This window comes from Tupaia chinensis, unplaced genomic scaffold (assembly GCF_000334495.1).
Source record: "Tupaia chinensis unplaced genomic scaffold, TupChi_1.0 Scaffold000612_1, whole genome shotgun sequence".
In the NCBI taxonomy this organism is placed as follows: domain Eukaryota; kingdom Metazoa; phylum Chordata; class Mammalia; order Scandentia; family Tupaiidae; genus Tupaia; species Tupaia belangeri.
The window spans coordinates 2,208,569-2,229,947 of NW_006160131.1; the positions used below are offsets into that span (position 1 = coordinate 2,208,569).

General features: G+C 48.0%; 1 protein-coding gene across 2 annotated transcripts in view; it reads right to left on the minus strand.

Annotated features, from left to right (window-relative positions):
• Positions 1–15,107: 15,107 nt before the first annotated feature.
• Positions 15,108–21,379, minus strand: part of SFXN1 (sideroflexin 1) — a 39,465-nt gene continuing 33,193 nt past the window's right edge. For both annotated transcript variants that reach the window (XM_006158895.3, XM_006158893.3), the window contains exons 9-11: positions 18,939–18,988; positions 18,483–18,530; positions 15,108–16,729 (exon numbers count right to left, since the gene is read on the minus strand). In XM_006158895.3, the coding sequence (XP_006158957.1) occupies positions 16,633–16,729; positions 18,483–18,530; positions 18,939–18,988 (195 nt within the window). In that variant the 3' untranslated portion in view covers positions 15,108–16,632. The remainder of the gene's footprint in view (positions 16,730–18,482; positions 18,531–18,938; positions 18,989–21,379) is intronic.

The following is a 21,379-nucleotide window of genomic DNA, read 5'->3' on the forward strand; positions in this document are numbered from 1 at the left end:
TAAGATTTCCCGAAAGTCCCCTGACTGCTCCCCTTTGCCCTGACCACCTACTGTTAATTACAATGCTTCATCCCTGCGGTCACAATGGAGGGTGTGCTGAAGTTCCATCTAGGCAGAAATCTTCTTGACCTTTGGAAGGTCCTTCAAGACACATTTAACATAAGCTTAAAAATAACTTTTCTTTACATAAAATAGGATTAGGCTGAAACTGGCCCAGGACACCCCCACCCTCACCAAATGAACAATAGGTTCACCCCTTTAGAATAGATAGATATATTAGGATTCCTTGAATTAAGTTGTAGATCCCTATAAAATTACATAAGTATCATTCTTTATTGAGATCCATAAAAACTAATACCTGTACTTGAGATTTTCTTTTCTTAGCATCGTACTCAGTAATCACAAGATGGCTGCCACCGAGCATTGACTGATAATTAACTCTGCTTGCTGGAGGCTGTTTCCTGAAACTACATTCCTTAAGGTTACCAAAAACCTGCCTACATAAATCAAACAATTGCTGAACTGTAATAGACCCGCCCTTAATCCAACCCTGAATGGAATCTATGTTCCCTACTGTTAAAACTTTATGAACTGATAATTAGAACACGTAGCCCCTCGTCCATTTACTTGCATGTGTCACATTTTCAATAAAAAGGCACAATGATTCCTAGCAGTTGTCACTCTACAGAGAGCGATCTCTGAGGGTGTCCGACTGAGGACGTGCATGAAAATGGCGCTGAGGCCTCAGTCTTTCCTTCCTGCATCGCCTCCATTGAGATAACCCACCCTCGCTGAGGCTGGACCCCAGCACAAGGGCTTGGAGGAGAGGAAGTATGGGGTGGGTCTTCCTTCAGTCCATGCATTTCTGCTGCTCTGCTGGCCATAACGTTAACACTGATGAACATTTGTAAGAGTTTTGTTTTCATTTTTGGAGTAGCTGTGTAGTTTGTCTTATTTTAAAAACAGAAGTGTACTTAGTGTACTTTAAAGTTCCTCTTTGAAGAAATGCCTCCCTTGGGATTGGAAAAAAGGAGAAAAGGCACCAGGAGTTCTCTTGCTGTCCCTTGCCCTCCTCTCTCGGTCTGGGCTCTTCACAGGGAAGAAGGAAAAAAAGGGAAAAAAAGGCTTTCTGCCCATGATTCAAATTAACCCTTTTTATGGCCATATTTTTTTCCTCCTGAATTGATATCTCCCTAAACCACATTTTCTAGCCTTTAAAAACCTGCCAGGAATGATTAGAAAGGAGAAGAAAAGGATGAGGACTCTGAAAGGTAAAAGACTCCACACTTTGAATTCAATCACCTCTTTTATTATGCAAATGTGTCCCCTTTATTCTGCCTTTCATGTATGATTAAATGGAAACTCTTAGGCAAACTGGAGTCCAGATACAGAAATAAAGCTTCATTTCTCAAGTCCTCTTTCCCCAGAAGCCAAATACTGCTCTTCCCCGCAGCCACAATTGTTTTCCTGGCCCATATGCCCAGGGGAAAAATAAATTTTTCAATGATGATTCCTGTCTAATCCCTAGAAACAAAAATAAAACCGAAATCCTCTGGTTCCCTAGAGCAGACTACATCATCCAGGTTCCGATCTGGGTGTTTCCGGTCTGATAAAGGAAATAATGGCCCCCATTTTCACTGAGCGCTTCCTGTGCGCCAGGTGCTCTCTGGGCATCATCTAGCTTTGTCCTCTCATTATCAGCTGCACAAGATGGGCTTTTGCTCTAGTTATTGTGTTCTATAGATGACAACTGGAGACCCACCTAGGTGGACTCACCCAGCTTGTGCCAGAACCAGGACTGAAACCCGGAGGTAGGTACCAAGGGCTGGAGCCCCTCGCTATACCACACATGCAGAATCCTATGGGCTTTAGGACAGGAAAGCCAGTTTCTGTTGTTTCTAATATTTATTTGGCACATAAAGATAGACTATATTCTAGTTGTGCAATGAGCTATGTTTACATTATGATGTGGGGAGGGAAAAAATGGCTTCCTTTTACCCTTCTAGGTTTTTGGCGGGGCTGTGAATTAAATTGACATAAGGCAGATTAACAGGAGAACAAACACATTTAATCACGTACGCATGCCCGGAAGTCCCACGAAATAGGAGGCTCAGGTATAGAAGCTTCTGCGGCATTCTGAGCTACAGAGAGGAAGGGGGCTTCTGGCACAGTTATGGGGGTGGGGGGTAAAGATGAGTAAAAGTAGTCTTGCTGTGTAGATGAGAAGTCACTCAGGTAATGGAAGTTGTCTGTGTAAGGAATAGGCCAACCACACGATAAAATAGAAATGTAGAGCCTTTATTGGGAGTGCTCCTGGGTGAGTTTCACTGGCCTGACAGAGAAAGAGAGAGGGGAGCCAGAGAAGTCATGCCCTAGGGCAGGGTTTAGTGATTTTTATAAGGGTATAGGGAGGGGAAGTGTCTTAGAGGTAGAAACAGTCCATGTATGGTAAAAATTTGGAGGGAGAGCAGACTGCTGTGCCATGTAAGGTCTGGTGTTGTGTGCAGAGTAGAGCCCCGTGTGCAGAGTAGAGTGCCATGTGCAGAGTAGAACTCCGTGTGCAGAGTAGAGCCCTGTGTGCAGAGTAGAACTCCGTGTGCAGAGTAGAGTGCCATGTGCAGAGTAGAGCCCCGTGTGCACAATAGAGTGCCATGTGCAGAGTCGAGTGCCTTGTGCTACATCTGGGTTAGATCTGAGTGCAACGCAGGTCTGATGACAGGCTAGACCCAGGTTGTATCAGCTGACTAGGGCCTGGTGTCTGACCCCCATATCCAAGCTGCCCAGGCCTCCAGTCTAACGGTCTGGAGCAGCCCTAGTCAGGGCATGGTGTCTCCTCCAGCCTCTTCTCCTATGATCCAAGGTATCATCCCTGGTTGCTGAGATTCCCAGGAAGGGGCACATGACGATGGGAGATCAGGGAGCATGTCTAAAGCATGTCTTTAGATCAGGGAGCGCTCAGAGAAAGCCTCTGCCTGCTCCTGAGTGCGAGCGCGGCAGTTCAGTCATCAGCTCCCCAGTGTGGCCTAGGTCAGGTTGGCATTTCCCCAGTGTGATGACTACCATGATACAGTCAATGAAAGCATCCATCCCTCTCTGTGCTATACTTCAATCCCTGGAGCTTGTTCATTGATAACTGAAAGTTTATACCCTCTGGTCTCCTCTTTCCCAACACCTCAGGCCCCTGGCAAACACTCCTCCACTCTTAACTTCTGTTAAGTTTGGTGGTTTTTTGTTTTTTATTGTTGTTGTTGTTGTTTTGTTCATTTGTTTTTTGTTTTTTAGAGTCTACATGTCAGTGAGCTCATATAATACTTGTCTTTCTGTGTCTGTTAAACCTAATTTTAATGTAATTTGGAACCCTAAGCTTCTGGAAGCAGAGCCAGACACAAGAATAGGCACAATGTACTCAAAAGCAAAAGAATGAATGAATGAGTGAATGAATGAGTAAATACATAAATGAACAAATGAGTGGATGCTAAGCTGAGAACAAGCAGGAAGGTCAAGCAGGAGGAGCCTGGGCTTTAGAATAGGCATCGGGGTTACAGTCATTGGCCAGGGGCTTGCCGTTAGACTCTCTGGGTATTGATGTGCTCTTCCATCAAATGGTGCCAAAAAACCATCCCCTCCCAAAGTGAGTGGGAGGATAACATATTAATAAAATAACACACGTGGAAGCTCTTTGTTCATTTTATAGCACTTTGTGTAGGGAGACATACTTTATTGTTGAAACCAGGACAGTTTCATTGAAAGGGCGAGTGGGTATTGACACTTACATGAGTCAACCTGAATGCATAGCCACTCTCATTCTAAGTGTGCAGAGGATTACTTTGGCTTCCTTAAGAGCAGAAGAGAGATCCTTCAGGAGGAGAACCCTCGGGCGGTACTTAATGAAGTCGCGAGATCAGCCTCCTGGGCACTGACTGAGTACTGGCTCTCTCCTCCTCACTCACCAGGTGTCTGGACACTTCATAGAGCTACGCCACCTTCACTCTAACTCAGAGGCTGAGGTGACCGATGACAGTCTTACTGTGTGTATTTTGACTCTGATTTCTCTTATAGGATGCATGATCTTGGGCAAGGTGTTATTGTTAGGAAAACCAAACTCTAAAATTTCGAAGATTTATTCTAAGCCATTATGCGTGACTGTGACCCAGGGAAACAATCTCGAGAAGCCTTGAGAAAGTGCTTCTGCGTGGCCGGATCACAGCAGGTCTCTCGCGTGTTTCAGGTATGCAGGAGTTACAACCCACATTGTAGAGCAATACGTGATGGTTACCTATTAGTTTTGTCCAAGAAGATGGGATATCTTGAAGCTGGGGCTTATGAAATATGGGTAGATTGAGACTCTTCAGTACGTTATTGGCTAGAAGAGCAAGGCTTGGAACCAGCAGGTGGTGGGGTGGTTAAGACTTCGGACTCCTACAAGGCTGACTGTGGTTGGGGCCCCAGACCTCGTGGTTTGCTTTCTCACTTTTCTTGTCTCTCTCTCTCTCTATTTGTCTCTCTCTGGTGAGCATACATACCCAATAACATAATAAAGTAATAATAAATAAATAAATTTAAAACCAAGACTTTGTTTGAAGTTTGGAGACAGCAGAAAGGAGGGTTTCAGCTCAACCTTGTCATAGGTAAAGAGGTTTATTAGTCATCGGGTTGGGCCAGAGTCAGGATCTGAGACTGGGCCACAATGACTGAGGCGAAGAGATCATTCCAGTGAGACTGGTGGCATGTAGGTGTGGCTTGCCTCAGGCCCCTTAGGAAAGAATTTTAGAAGAAAAGAAAACATAGCCAAAGCTTGGTCCTCAGTGTAACTTCTCCATGCTTCAGTTTTGTACCCTGCTTCATGGGGACATTCATACCCAAGTACTAAGCTTCACATTAGCTATGGGGGGTTGGGATTAGCATCATCCCCGTGCACAAAAGCTCTTGATAACTGGTGTTTTCCTTTTTCCTTTGCACGAACCATGAAACCCATTTGGGTATTGATTGAAATTTGAGTGTCACTGAAACCAGGAGTGAATTGTTTGTTGCAGTCTGTTTTATTTTAGTTAAGTGGTTGCACAGGATAAGAGACCCTGCTATGCACACTTATTAGGGTAATATTAATGGTAACTGGGGTGCAAGGATGGATGTCTCTTCCCAATTCCCTTAGTCCTCCTGGGCTGGCCAGCATGCTGACCGCAGCGCTCCTCGGCACCTGCATCTCTGCTCCGCCAACCAAATGCGGTCTCGTGGGTGACCTCTCCCATCTCACAGGTGTGCCACGGGGCTGATACCTCACTGCTCTAGGCCAGCAGTTACAGATGGGGCTTCCAGGAAGAGCAGGACCTCGACTAGAACTGGCATGCTTAGCTGGACCCTGAAGGCCACATCTGTAGGAGGCTGGAAGCCAGTTGCCCTCTCCCAGCTAAAAGGCAAGCTCTTTCTGAAGCAAGATTGGAACACCTCTGACCTCCACCTCTGTGCCTGCCCCTGAGCGCAGGCAGTTCCCAACCTCGCTCAGGTCTGCAGCCTCCTGAGAAACATTGCTTTTCTTCTGGTCTCCATCCAGCTTTTGAAAAAACTGGTTTCTCTCCAGGGACCATTGCCATTCCCAGCAATGCATGTCCTCGAGTCCTATTCTTAGGGCAGAGCTGCAGAGAGCCAGCTAGGAGCCTTGGAGCTCTGGCTCGCCCAGCTCAGGCTCAGATTGGTGTGGGCTCCAAATCTACTCCTTTTGACATGGCCCACCTCCATGCTGTAGATGCAACCTTCTGCGACCTCGTTGTCCAGCATCTAAGTGAGGACCCAGCTCTGTTTCTGCCTCTGACACTCACATATGCAGAGGGAACTAAAAGTGGCCACAAATTCCTTCTCACTGCTCCCAGGAGGCCAGCTCTGAGCCTCTTCTGCTGATTCTGGGTTTAGCCCTGTGACTTGCTAATGCAACAGGAGCAAGCGGAGGCTTGCTAAGTGCTTGAGCAATGCTCTTATCCTCTCCGAATGCTGTCCTGAGGGCGCTGTGCAAGGGAGTTGCCTTTGAGAAGCTGAGGGGCCACCTGGAGAAGTACCAACAAGCTCCAGCAATGCCAACAACAATGACCAAGCCCGTGGCTGCGGGCATCTGGCACTTTCCAGCAACCAAATGCAGTTTGGGTGGGCCTAGGAGAAACCAGCAGAGGACCCATCAGCCACCCACAGAATCAGGAGAAATTAATCATTATTTTACGGCATCATGTTTGGAGTGGTTTGTCATGCCACGAAAGGCTAATATGCGTGCATGCACGGAAACACCTTCCAAGAAGAAAAGATGATTTTTCTGAAACCTTCCAGTTTAGATCCACCAGGGGCAAAAGACACATTTCCTGCTCGCTGCGTAATTTGCAAGATGACCCCTCCCACAGAGGAGTCAGGAGTTCACACTGCAGGGCAGTGCAGAGCAGGTCTCTGTCCTGTCTCTGCTCTAACATTTGGGAACGAGATACAGGTTTATCACCGTCATCCACGGTTTACATGCGCAGAGCTTGTGACCTCGCTCATCTCACATCTAGGAAGGCCTTTCACAGGAGCAGCAGCACAGGGATGTGATAGGGCTGTGCTCAGGGGAGCCAGGCAGTATTTCTTTTTTCTTTTCTTTTCTTTTCTTTCTTTCTTTCTTTTTTTTTTTTTTTTTTTTTTTTAGGTTTTTGTCATAGGGCATATAGCCTTACCCGAGAGACAGGAACGTGAGAAATCAGCCCCCTGGGAGGGATGGCCACGCCACAATCCCTTCTCCATTCTCCTCTCAGGGTTTTGGGCACCCACACACTTGCTCCTGGTAAGTTTTTCAAGCCACCGGGTCCAGATCTGGAACCTCAGAGTTGGCCATATGGAATCAGTGTCTTAACTGCAATGCCACCTGCTGACCTGATATATATATATATTTTTTTTGGTAGTAGCAAAAACACAGGATTGACTGAAATGCCCACCAACAGGGGAATGACAAAAAAAATGCAGGAGTTAATGTTTTGGAATTCAATTAAGTTCTTAACAAGGATAAGGACGATTTATATATATATTGCCTTGACAGGAACAAAACAAAACATAGTTGGCCTAGTGGTTAAGGGGGCTGGATCCCACATGGCCGACTAGATGGTTTGAATCTCAGCTTGAAGAACACTCTGAGTACATGCATTCCCCAAATGCCCACGGGATGGAGAAATGGAGGAGGAGGAATTCCAGTGAGACCCTGTCCCATGGGAGAGGTGCTTTCTCTTTCTCCCACCTCTGTCTTTCTGTCTCTCTCTGGTGAATGCATGCTCCCTCTGAAGAAAATAAAAAACCCAGGGTATATTTTTTAAGAGGAAAAAACCAGGTTGTCAAAACCAGACACATTTGCAGATGAGCATATGTTTGCATAAGCTTGTGAGAAGTTCTTCAAAAAGTTCACGGGAAACGAGTATTATGTAAAAGCTATGCCTGGGTTTTGAAGAATTTGGGGACCAAGATAAATTAGTATTCAGTTCCATTTTTCGTGAGGTTTTTGAAATCTCTTGGTATACAAGGTCTGCGAGAACACACAGCAAGTCGTGTGTGGACAGTAGGAGTCCACTGCTGCAGACGGTGGTGTGGGGCTGAGTCTACTGAAGAAGAGGGCTGCTACCTCATCGTGCCTTTATGTGTTATCTCACTAAATTCGTATGAGAAGCTCTAAAGAGATTTTCAGGTCAGAGAGGCCGAGGCATGGCAGGGAGGGGAGGAGGAGTGTGAGGGAGCCGGGTCGGGAGTGAGCCCGGGATGAATGGAGGAGACGGGTGCACGCCCAGGTAGAGCAAGCTCCATTCATACTGATATTTTTTTCAGAGCCACATTCTCCAGTAGTCAATGAGTCACGGTCTTGGTGACAAATGTTTCTTTCTTTTTAAATATTTATTTATCTATTTATTTGTTATGCTTTTCAAGCAGCTGGATCTGAACCTGAACTTCGGTTGGTTATGTGGAAATCCAGCACCTTAACCACCATGCCACCTGCCGGCCCTATATTTCATTTCATGTCCCCCCAGGTTCCTTCCCCCACGTTGGTCTGAATAGTCTCTGGTGTGGTTGCCGTGGAATCAGAGGCTGGCCCTGTCTCTCCCCGGAGGGCAGGCTGCGTGAGGGGCTGGGCAGGATGGATTGGCCAGAAGCTTGGGCTGGGCTCTACCAGCGCGGCGTATTAGCCCACTGATCTTGGGCACGTTACTTAAATGCTCTGTGCCACTATTTCAACTGTGTAGTGGAAGTAACTAGCATAGCAACTTCACGGGGTTGTTGGAGATGAAATGAGCCGTTGTCTGGGGCAAAATAACTGCTCAGTGGAGACTGCATCGCTGTCTGTGAATTGGGGTTCACTGGTAGGCGAGGGATTTAAAGGAGAATATGTCATTGGCCTTAGCTCCCTGCTGGACATTTGCATCACTGAGGTGCATTTGAAAACACCAGCACCCCCAAAGTCACTACGATACTTCGTGGCCCTTCTCTACCTCTAGATGGCGCTCCTCAGTGCTGGTTATACCTCGGAAAGCCTTGGGATTCAGTGCTGACTCCTAGGCCATCCCCAGGTTCCCAGATGCGATTGGTTTGGATGTTCTGAAACATTCCCTGGGTGATTTGGGTGATTTGGAGTGAAGCCGGGGATGTGCACTGGAACGGGGGTGGCTTCTTAACGCTCAGCCAGCGTGGCATCGTCCCTCTGCACCCTCTGCCCCAAGTCCCCTTCCCGCCCTCTACTCCCACATGTGGTGGCCCCCAGGTCCGGCAGCTCTGGTGTCCTCCTCTGCTCCCTCCAGCTTTACTGCGAGGTCAGCACTCAGAGTGGGGACGCCGTTGTGTCCCTGGTGCCGGATTTCTCCCAGTCAGGAGCTGTGAGGCTGAGGCTCTGGGGAACAGGGACAGTCCCAGCTTCCCTCTGGGTGACCGAGCCTGTCTCCTCTTCCGGTCATCGTCACTGGGCTTCAGATGAGACTCACCCCTAGTGAGCTGGCCCATGGAGGAAAGGGCTCAGCTTAGACCCATCCTTCCCACGTGTCCCCTCTTCCCCACCTGACACCATCGGCTCCAGAAGCCAGTTCCCAGAATCCGCCTCCCACGCGGTGAACTGACATTATTATTCCGAGTTTGCAGCATGAGGTTGGGCCCTTCTGTATTTCAACAGAGCTGACATTTTCCTCTCTTAGATTTTTTTCTGTTTTTAAAGATTGTTCTTTCATGCTACTCTTTCCTGGTGATGTTATAATCAGAATAAAATACACTTTTATTATAAATGGGAATAAGAGGGCAGGACTCGTTCTTGATTGCAATCAAACATGCTGCAAACGATTTCCTGGCCCTGGAAGCCAGCTGGGATGACTCCCCGGGACTACTAATCATGGCCGAGCTGACCTGCAGCCGTGCTGGAGACCGCCTGCCTCTGTCTTTCCATGGATGTTACTGCAGGGGAACAGAGGGTCTCTTCTGCTGCCTGTGCTCCCCTTCCCCCATCTCTTTTTCTCTTGCAGGCAGCGGAAGAGACCCTTTGCAACAAGGCTTCCCCCCACCCAGGTCACAGTCGTGTGCCCTGGTGCTCAGGAGGCCCCAGGACGTGAACCCAGGACCTTTCCCATTTGGGTGCTGTTGTGATGCCACCGTGCTGCCTCTGCCCTAAGACTGCACCTTAAGTTTTATTGTCTCCATGTTACAGACACAGCCACTGAGGCTCAAGAGGGAACCTGACTTGTGGATCACAAAGTAAGTGGCAGAGGTGGGACTGGGCGGGTTTTTCTCTGCACAAAACCCAGAGATTGGCCCCTGCTTTGGGGATGAGCTCCTGCCCCTTCCACGGCCACTGCAGGCCATGACTTGGCAACCTGGGGGCGACTTCCTGCAAACACTGCTGTTTTTGCACACTGCACGTCACCCTCTGGTCTCCAGGTCTTTGCATGGATAGTCCCCTTTGCCTGGAAGCCCTTTTTGCTTGGTTTTCTCTCCCAGAAAGTGCTGGCACCAAAGGGTGCTGAGCTGCCCACCCTAAAGCCTCTCCAGCCCCTGTCCCCTTCACCTGCAAGCCAGGCACCTCCGGTCATTGACCTGTGTCATTGACCTGTGTCACAGCGCTGATGGCACCGGCACCAAGGACAAGGACTGGGTCTGGCCCACTGCTGTTCTGCCTTCTAGCCCCTCTTCCTCCCAGCCAGGCCAGGTGAGCAGCATGAAGCAGGTGGAGAGCATGAAACCTTCATGCCGGGGGAGGCCAAACCAGGCCATCTCGTCAGCTCGTCTCCAGCTTCCTCTGTCCCCTCCAAACTTTGCCCGCGTCCAGATTCGTATGGGTGGGAGCAGGCGGCTGCCCGGGCCACCTGCCGGCTGCAGCCCGCATCTTGCAGGCAATGCTGCGCCCTGGTGTCGATTCTCAGCACTGCAGCTCCGGAGCCAGCTCCTGGCTCAAGCCCTCCACCCCGGGAGGGAGACGTCTCCATCATTTCCAGTGCGCAGCTGGGCCGTAGTGGAGAGTTCATGGTCTGCTTGGTATCCCCAAGGCTTGTGAGTGTGGAAGCTGAGGGTCGGCCCCGGAGCAGCCTGCTCTAAGCCTGAGCCAGCATCCGTGCCCACCGGCTCCCCTGCCCGGGAGGACTGACGACGTGGCCGCTGCCTAGAGCTACTGCGACAGCCTGAACTTGATGTTCTTCTGATTATAAGAGTACAGGTGCATTCCAGAAAATTCCAGAAACAGGCAACTGTAACGAAATGAAGTGTAAAGCCAAAGATACCAACTGTTCACCATTTGGTGTATGGCGTTCTAATGTGTCTTTTATACATATCAGTACATTTATTCCAAATTGGGGTTTCTTTTCTCAAGTAGCAATGACTATGTCCTGAGTTAAAAAGCAGAAGGAAATCTGGACCGTGACCTGGTGAGGCAGTCGGAGCCTGTGCGTGGGGAGCTGGTCCCACAGCCCCTAAGGCCTTTCCAGTCCCTGCCTGGTCCCTTGAAAAATGCTAGTCTGTGACCAGCCCCCAAATTCTTGGGACATGGGGGTGGGGCAAGTTGCAGCATGATGGTGCCCTGTACTTTCCCTCTCCTTCCCGTTCTGAGGGCCGCCAGCGCCCTTGGGCAATTAAAAAAAAGAGAGAGGGAATGGTATTAAAATGTGAGCTTGTTTTGGTACAAAAATTTTTGAAATGCCTGCTTAGTTTTTTTATAATACATATTTTGTATGAACTTTTTGAAGACCCCCTTGTATTTTTTTTTTTTTTTAATCATAGTGTGTATGCACTTGCTAGAGAGAGCTAGTGAGAGGGAAAGTGAGAAATCACTCTTCGGCGGGGACAGCCATGCTGCCATCCTTTCTCCTCCATTCTCCTCCTGGGATTTTTGGACATGCACACACACTAGTGTAATTTTCAAGCTACCATGTCCTGGACTCAAACCATGGTTGGCCGTATGGAAGTCCAGCACCTTTGCCGCTCTGCCACCTGCTGGTCCCCTAATAGCTACATATCTATTTTTTAATAATCCAAATCAGAATTTTAAAATGTCAAAAAGAAAAAAATTAATTGCAGATCTTGGACTAACCCACAGTAGTATACACTTAGTACTTGCCGGCAAGCTTTGCTCTCAGGGAAACCTGCTTCCTGCCCCTCGCCTTGGAGACTCCATCCATAGGGCTCCCACAAACGTGAGAATGCACATCTGTGTGACTGGGTCTCAGGAGTGGGATTGCTTACAAGAGGGCTTGTGCCTTCCTACATCTTGATCCGTATTGTCAACCTCTTGCAGAGAAACTGTAGTAATTTGCACTCCCCTCAGAAATCCAGTAGGGTCACCAACAAATCGCCAAGCTTTTGGCCCCTGGGAGCCATCTTAGTTGAGCTAGTGTACTGAGCGTGCCTGTGCTGGGGACCAGGGCACTGCTGCTCACTGGCTAATACTCATCAAGTCCTCGCCATAACCCAATGACGAAGTGTCATCTCTTCATTATTTATTTATTTAGAGAGATCCCTTGCTGGAGAAACAGAGGCAGAAAGTGAGAAACCACCTCCCAGGGGGGATGGCCATGCCACAATCCCTGCATGTACATGTGGCTGGAGGCTTCTCAGGCGGCCGGGTCTGGGACTCGAACTGCAGTCGGCCATGTGGGAGTCCAGCACCCCAACCACTATGCCACCTGCTGGCCCTGTTGTATCTTTATTTTACAGACCAGGAAACTAAAGTTTAGAGAGGTCATCCTTCCAATCCAAGGAAGAAGCTGAATCCAGACCTGAGAAAGCCAACTCCGGCACCCATCTTTCCAGCCCGGGATTCTCGACCTGAACACTCACCCAGGCGGCGGTTGGGTTGGCTGAGTCGCACCTCTAGTTCAGATGCGATGAGTGTGGGTGGGCCTGGAACGTCGCTTCTATGGTCCTGGGGAGGTGATGCTGCTGTTTCTGGGACTTCCAGAACCACTGCCCCTGTTACTGAAAGATGGAGCCTTACTGGACATGACCTTGCTGATCTACCTTTGACCCTTCGATCTTGATTGGGCGCTTATTTGAATTGTATGTCGACAAACCTTGTGTGTGTGGCGGTGAATCGACTATCTCGTGAACTTTCCAATGCTCCAGGTACGGTTTCGGCAAGTGATCTCAGTTCTGTAAGACTCTTACCGTTTTTGCAAGGGAGATGGTGTTCAGAGGAACCTTTGGGAATGACAAGGAATAATGTGTGTAAATAGCACTTTGAAACCAGTAAAATGTGCCAAAGCCATTTCTGATTATCCCCAGTGACGAGAAGCTGTGAGGTACCGCAGAAGACGCTCTGAGGTTGGGCAGGGAAGGACCGGGTTTGGGGTTCAGACATTGCCTGACCCTGGACAGGTCAGTTCACTTGCCTGAACCTCCAAGTGTCTCTCTAAAGATGGAGTATTGTGGGCTCCTTGGCAAGCCTGTGTGTCTCCCAGGCTCTTCTGCACGAGCTCAGACGTGGCTGTGTCCTGTGAGGACAGAGCTGGCCCTGGGATGGTCACGGCGTGGGTGCTCAGTGGTTTCCTCTCTGATCCCAGGACGGTGCTCCTTCCCTGCTGTTCCCAGACCTGACTTCCTGTTCTCTCCATATCCCGGCGACGATCTCTCCGTGACACAGAAGGGATTCTTTTCTGCAGTTGGAGAGGATGTGAGCACATGTGGAGTCTTAGAAAACCCAGGTGCGGCACATGGCACGGAACGAAGCAAACTGCGGTCCTGGGAGCTGGCCAGTTCCCCCAGATGCGTCACCATCAGCCGCGGTGCTTCCTGGGAACCTGTGAGGGGTACTCAGTCACAGGAAATCGCAGGTTGACCTCAAATCGGCCCAGCGAAGCTCACTGACCTCTCGGATGTCTGTAGCCAGAGCTTCACGCTGTGGTGTCCAGGGATCGCCTGGGGCTCTTGAGTTCCTGCAAATTGTGGCTCAGAAGGTCTGGGGTGGGGCCCGAGAATGAGCATTTCTGACAAGCTTCAGTGCCATTGGTCTAGGAACCACACGGACGCTGGCTATGAGCCGGGCAGGCCGGGGGGGGGTCTTGCTTAATCTCCACAACAACTCTGTGGAGTGGATCCAATGATTATCTTCAAACATCAAAGCAAATTAACAAAAAACCAAAGGTCCTAGAGAATGTTAGCCCAAAGACATATACTTTGTCAGTGGGTACAACCAAGATTGGACCCACTGATTAAAATGCTTTAAACATGCTATGGTAACAAAATACATGCAGAGACATGACCAAGGAGTGAGAAATCTCAGTTCTTTATTAAATCTGTTAATAAGGCTCCCCCTTCCCACCCCCAGTCTGAGGTTAATTTAAACTTTCCCTGATACTGTGGCAAATGCCGATCCCTCTCAGCCATGATAAAACAGTATGGAAGCTGACGTCACCATGACGTGCAGCGGTGTTAGTTACGAGTCTAAAGCAGAATCCCATATCCCCCATGCTTGTAACCAGTGTTCCTGGGATAATGCTGTGTGGGGCTGGGGGTGTGCCCGTGTGCTCGTGGAGTTCAAGAAGGTGGAAGACTGGCAGCCCCAAAGAGATCTATTTCCTGCTAATGGTATAATACAAAAAGTTCTTTTCATGAGACCAGCAGATAGATGGCATAGCGGTTACGTCACTGGACTCCCACATGGCCAACTGTGGCTCGAGTCCTGGACCTGGTGGCTTCAAACTCGTTCTAGGCAAATGTGCGCGCGTGCCCAAGTTCCCAAGAGGAGAATGGAGGAGAAGGGATTGCTACGTGGGCATCTCTGGGGGGGATTTCTCGCTTTCAGTCTGTCTCTCCAGTGAGCGCACGCGCCCTATAGCAAGAATATCTCTGTCAAAGCATCCCAGATAGGAGGTCTGGGAAAGTACCACAACTGGAATTCACAAACTGCTTTGTCCTTTACGTAGAAATAAGAGAGAATTTATTTTCATTCTGAGTTTATTTAACATTTCATCCAGTGGAACTGAAATACATTGACTCCAACACTGGCAAGACACTGTGCTAATACTGAAATAAAAACTGCCAGTCAGTAAAAACCGTCATCATTCTCTGGGGCGTGTCAATAGAAACCTTCAGAGCTATTTACCGTCACAAGCTTATTGCACTTCATGTGGATTTTTTTCCTCCAGAAAAGGTGTTTCTAAAAGATCAGCAAAGACTGCCAATCTTGGTTCATTTGTTCTTTATTTATTTTTTTAAATAAACCATGGTTAAACCATACAGTTAATATTTCTATATAAAAGCATTAAGAGTCTGAAGCTTCAATAAACAATGTTTAAAAAGACACCTCCACGTTCATGATGCCATATTATTATAACTATGCTTTGGTCATAGCTTCCTGGCGGGTGTGAAATTTTGGTTAGCCCGTCCATCCGACCTCCTGTTGCCATCACTGAAGACCAGCACTCTGAGGGAGCTGGCTGCGAATGAACTGGGGTTGGAACTCAGAGCCGGGACAGCGCGGCAGCCTCAAGGACTCCCGTCTCTTGCTGTTGGGTTGTCAGCAAAGTGGTGACGTAATTTTGTCTCTATTTCTCTATGCAGAGGTGTGCTGGGACTTTGCTGCCAACTCGACGCAAGCAGCCTTGAAGCGCCTCGTGGGGACCTGCCCTGAAGCTTGGGCTTTTGCCGTTTTCTAAAGAGAAGCACTGATGGCAACAGAAGATGCCCCAGGCCAGCTGGCATGGAGAAGCCACTTTGCCAAAAATGGTCTAAGGCCAAACATCTCTACGTGGGAGGGTTCTGGCAGCATCCAGGGAGGCCGAGTGGCCCAAAGCTTCAGATTCATTAATCCTTTCAGAGAAAAGAGAAACACAGACACAAGGCACAATATTTTTTCTTTATGAGGAAATTCGGTCATGGGTCACATTGTCAGGAAAAAAAAATCTGTCAAAACTAAATAGCTTCTATGTATTTCTTCACTTACAAATCTCCGAATTACAATGATCTACACTTAGTGAAACAACGGTTTTTTATATGGTGTTGAAAGTCTGTCGACTTGAAACATAACCTCTGTTATAATCCATATATTATGTGTGAAATTACTACAGGCGATGGAAACAGTGGCACGTGATTTCATTATTTTCAGACCGGTTGGAATGCAATGTAGAACGTTCAAGTAAGATTCTGCTACGAATTCATGGACACATCGTCTCTCTCTATGTCTTGAAAACCAACGAGCTTGATAAGGGAGACAAGAAAGGACGTTGATAACTGGAACTGTGGTCTCGTTTCTTAAAAAATCCATCAAAGCACACTCAACACAGTCACGCGGCACTGAGGGTGAGTATACCTCCAAATTTTGATATGTGTACATTTCAATGATTTGATTCCTTGATGTAAATTGGCTACAACATCAACAACTGCAGGGTAAGGGCAACATCTTTACGAGAATGTAAAACAATGAAATTAGAAGCCAACCACGGACTCCTGCCAGCCACGTGAACCCACGTAGCTGTGGACAGCGGGAGGGCTTGTCGGTAGGCTAGGACTGGCACTTGTGGCAGGCCCACGAAGGAGCTTCCACCCGGCATATCCAAAAACCTCCTCTCTTGGGTAGCCAGAAGTCATGATATAGTTTTCTGTTTTCCTATGCAAAACTGCATCAGGATTTTTCTGATGACCCAATACTTGGTGCCTGCCCTGTTCAACTGACAGCAAATTGCTCTTAATACTTAAGGATAAGTGTTTGTAATTTAGCCTCCGAGCTTTTGCCCAATTCACTGCTGAGAGCTCCTTGATTTGAAACAGAACTGGGATAAATTTTGAGGATTCTAAACAGATCATCTTTTCCTTGGCTAATAATCAGTAAATATTCTTTGAGCATATACTCAGCACCTACTCTTGTCTAGAAGTGGTTTTAAAAACTTTGAGTGAGAGCTGGGACAGTCTCTTTGAAGAACGATTACTGGAAAAGCTGTAAGAAGAGGATTTCTGTAAATCGCAACATGATTCAATTGTAAGGGAGCCAGCAGGTGCCGGGCTCCTGGCCTGCACCAGGGGCTGTGTTAAAAGTAGCAGCTTTATTCTAAAAGGGCAACGAGGATCTTTAAAAAGGTTTTTGTAACTGGGAACACCCAGATTAAACGGGATTTCCCCCACCAGCACGGCTGCACCAGGTTTGTAGTGGCAGGGCCAGCTGTGGCGGTTCCTCGTCCTACTTCACAACCCCTTATTGAAGTACACTCGTCGTAGTTCAGGATGGGTCTCTTGGATCTTGGCTTGCAGCTCAGCTTCCAAACTTGTCACAGACATGGAACTAAGATAAGGGAGAAACGACAGGGTTAATACCGGCAAAGGAGGGCCCCAGAATGTAGAGCGGGGAGAGGAGACACAGGTGTGGAGAGCCCTTGACTAGTGCAGTAAAACGGAGTCCTGTCGGAGAGATGCTTCCCGTGGCTAGAAAACGAGGATCCTGCTCCTCTCAGAAAAGGAATGATCTCCACCAGTCAAAGGAATACAACCCAAACTCCTTTGACCTCTCATGTTATTATAGCTGACAAGTCTCTCGCTGCCAGCACTAAGATGTGGAGAAGACATGTACACCACGTTGGTGTCAGGGCCACGATCCGTGGTAATGCCACTTCCCACGGAAAACCACAAAAACATGCACCATTGATGAAAACATACCCATGCTCCGTGGAATCCACAACACCAGTCATGAGGCCCCCCCCGACTGTGGGATTTAAATCTCAACCGGAGAACCCATGGGGACACAGGCAGGGTGGGAGGGCGGGTACCAGGTGCAATGTGGCAGAGAGACCTGGTGAAGTTCGTTCTAGAAGAACTCATCCAGAACCTGAGGCCAGGGCATAGAGACCACAAGGACTTCAGAAAGTTCCTGGGAGGGACCAACAGTTAGCGTAATGGCTATGTCACTGGACTCCCACGTAGTCGACCACAGTTCGCGTCCCGAACCCGGTGGCTTAAAACTCACGCCGGGCGCATGTGCATGCGTGCCCAAGATCCCGAGAGGAGAATGGAGAAGGGATTACGGTGTGGCCATCCCACATGAGGGGTGATTTCTTGCTTTCTGTCTCTCTGTCTTTCTCTGTCTGTCTGGCGAGCGCACGCGTCCTATAGCAAAAACCTCTGGAAAAAAAAAGAAAGTTCCTGGGAAAATGGAATTCTGGCAGGAGTTTATTCTGGCACACAACACTTTTGAAATCCATCGTTTTTTTTCATGATACATTTTCCTTGAACTTTTTGAAGACCCTGCCAATGTTGAGTACCTGTTGGCCTATGGAGGAAATGGTGTCCCAAAGGCAGGGGGCCTGTAAGACTGAAGCAAACCCATGATAGCAAACCGCTGCCCTTCTGGTCTCTGTGTAAGATTGAAGATACAGAGACCTCGTTTAGACAGTGCTGCTGGAACGCCAGGCACTGACGTCAGGGGGGCTGTGATGAGACACACGTACAGCCAAGCTTTTTTGTTGTTGTTAAAGAATTATTTTAATTTGATGAGAGAGAGAAAGTGAGAAAGTAGGCTACCAGGTCTGGGACTCGAACAATGGTCAGCCATGTGGGAGTGTCCTCCGCCTTAACCACCATGCCACCTGCTGGCCCCACAACCAAGCTTTTAAAGCAAAAATCTCAGTAGAAAGAAGGGAAGCAAATATACCAACTACCCAAGCTACGTGTATGTAATTGCTGTCTCTGGGGGTGGGACAAAAATTCTAAAATATCTGTAATATAGATGCATTTGCCAATAGATTGGATGACAGCAAACCATACATAAATTTAGTAAAAGCAAAGCTGCATCAGAGTTAATCTGACCCTTATAATATTGTCAGATTTAATGCAGGGGGTCGACAGGGGCTGAATAAAGAGTTTTGCATTAGATAGAGGTACGTTCATTTCTGCCTCTCTCTGAAAGGCCTCGACTTCATTATCCTTTTTAATCTCCACCTCTTCACCCTGTGGAGACCAGTGAGCTGCAAGAAGAGCATCTGCATCCTCAGCTGCTTTTTGGGAAGAAAACTCTGTCATCCCGAAGAATCACATGTACGTACCTTTTCTGAGGAAATAAAGCACAACACAGGGGCGTAGCGAACACCAAACTTCCAAAATAGAAAAAGAGAGACAAGTGAGAACATTTCGCAACGGTTGACTTTTTAGATTCTTTCTCTTTTACTTTGCTAACAATCCCCTTTCGTTCTTAGACCATCATAGGTCTCACGAAAATAGGTCCTGCTTGTGTCAATTGTATCGTGTAGGTTTGCCGACACGATGAATGAAACCGTCGAGTGTTAACTGCAGTTTCAGAAAGCGACTCAGAGAGCCCCAAATGCTGCAGGTTTCCTGGAAGACAGTTCCCTTCGAATGATTGGGGCCATAAGCTCCAGATGTTCCGGGATGGTCTCCTCTCCAAAGCCTCGATCCCATTACTCATCCTTCTGCTCCCCTTTCACACGGGTGTATTCGTCTTTCAGCAAGAAATTAGTTACTCGAAAGTAATTTCTACTCACCAGAAGCCAACTAATCCGACTTGAATAGGCGCGCTCATCCATGGGAACCTCTGTATTGAGAAATAAATGATTTTGAGTACTTTTCGACTGGCAATCTCAGACAGTTTCTTCTGCTGATTGACTAGAAGGAATCTCTACACACACGAGATCCAGATGGAATGAGCTTATTAGTAAGATGTGGGGTAACACTGCAGCACGTTAGTCCTGAATGCCTGGGGCCCTCTTGGGTCTGTCGATGAACACGCATGCAAACATCAAGTGGTTTCCACGCTTCCCCCGGCACTCATCATCTGTAATCCGGGTGCTGCTCGGCTCCAGGCAGGAGGTAGAGACAGCCCTCATTTAGTTATAACTGATCTCCTGGCTTGGGAGAGGCTCGGTTAGCCTGGTGCTAAGGTTTGAAGATAAACAAACCCCTACTCACATCTCTGTTCTACCCTTCAGTTCTTTTTAGAGAGATTTTTCCTATAAGGTGTGTGTGCTTGCTGGAGAGAGAGAGGGAGAGAAAAGCAAGAAATCACCCCCTGGGGAGATGGTCACACCGCAATCCCTTTGCCATTCTCCTCCTGGAATTTGGGGCATGCACACACACCCACCCAGTGTTGAATTTCAGGCCTCTAGGTCCAGGACTCGAACTGTGGTTGGCCATGTGGGAGCCCAGTGTCTTAACCACTATGTCACCATTTAGTTTTTGACTGTGGGGAAAAGGCAGCAGAGCCTAACCGCCCAAGCTTTGGTTTTCTTGTTAAAGTGCAAAGTGCATCCGTGCATGGATGAGTGTGCCAGGTGAGGTTCACAGAGCTCCTAGTGCCACGCCTGGGATGTAGCAGAAACCAGCGAGCATTAACCATCACTCACCCCAATCTTATCCTTCCTGGTTTTCGTTGCTGTCAGTTCATTAAAACTACTTCTGTCATTAAACATTCTTGCTAGTCACATTAAAAAAAAATTAAATAGAAATAAATAAGTTGGTTGGTCTTTCGGAAAATAAATGCCATTCGATTTTTAGTTTTAAAAAAGGAGTGGTACCAAAACCCACACACCAGCAAGTGCACTGAGAAGCGTGGTTATAGAGACAGCCCCGGGAACAGTGGTGACAAAGCAGGGAACTGGTCGTCACGCAATCAGCCAATGTCATGGGAGTCAGCACACGCAAGAGAAAGTGGGTGAGAAGCATGCCCAGGAACAGAGACATCTCTGCTGATAGGGCGGATTGGGAGGGTCGGTGTGAGGGAGAAAGGGGTGTGCTAGAAATGAAGGGAGAAACAGCGGCAAGAGGAAACTGCTGCAGGGGCTATGCAGAGGGGCCCCACCCTTCGAAAGATAGCAATAAATAAATAACAATTTGAAAAACTGTGTTTTGGGTAACCGGCTCTGCTTGGCGAAGGATTTCCATGAAAGATGGCACATGCTTGCCCTAGCGCCTCCTGGTCACCTGGGCTGGTGCAGGCTTGGGGATGGGGCGCCAAGCTGAACGCTGAGTGAGTGCCTGGGAGTGTCTGCAGCAAACTGGGCTAATGCGTCACCCAGAGTGGAACAGCCGGCGCCATCGCTGGGTGGACATGGACAAACTCATTGCTCACTGCGGCTCATGCCAAGGGTTTGATGGGAAAGCTCCTGATAATGACACGATCCCGGAGAATTCCCGCTGAGCCTGCAAAACCCCGCCCGGGTGTCACCCTCTCCAGCACCCATCCTGCCGGACTCACCCCTACTCCTCAAGTCGAACTTAGTTTGAGACTAGTTCTACTTGAGACATTTGGCATTTTCCAACTCATGGAATTCCCCGAGGCAGGAACGTGTCTTACCTAATAGAACTGTGCAAAGTATATTTTAAAGCAGAAGTTCAAGTAAAGACAGTAGTTGTGAGTTTAAACCACAATCCTTTCTCCTGCACTTCTCCCTCCTTTCAGGATTTTGGGCATGCATGCACATGCACCAAACATGTTTTTCAAGCCACTGGTCTGGGACTCAGACTGTACATCGGCCATGTGGGAGTCGGCTGCCCTAACAACCATGCCACAGGCTAGGTCACACATTTTTTCCTAAGAGAAAATTAAGTTGGATATCTCCAGTGAAATAAAGCTTTTCCCAAAGTGGTTCACTGCTGCTGATCGGTTTTCTGGCTATACTATTGTATTTTCATATGAAGAAATTGTCTCAAGGTTATGATGTAAGTTGGTGGAAAGATAGGATTCAAGTTAGTATTCTTGCCAAATTATGTGTAAATTGACCAGGGAAGTAATTTCCCACAGATTCTCCAATCCTAACTTAGACTAAAAGAAAAAAAAATTATATATACACACATACGCGTATGTATATATGTGCATGGGTGCATATGTATAGATGTGTATGTGTGCGTATGTATAGATGTGTATGTGTGCGTATGTATAGATGTGTATGTGCGCGTATGTATAGATGTGTATGTGCGCGTATGTATA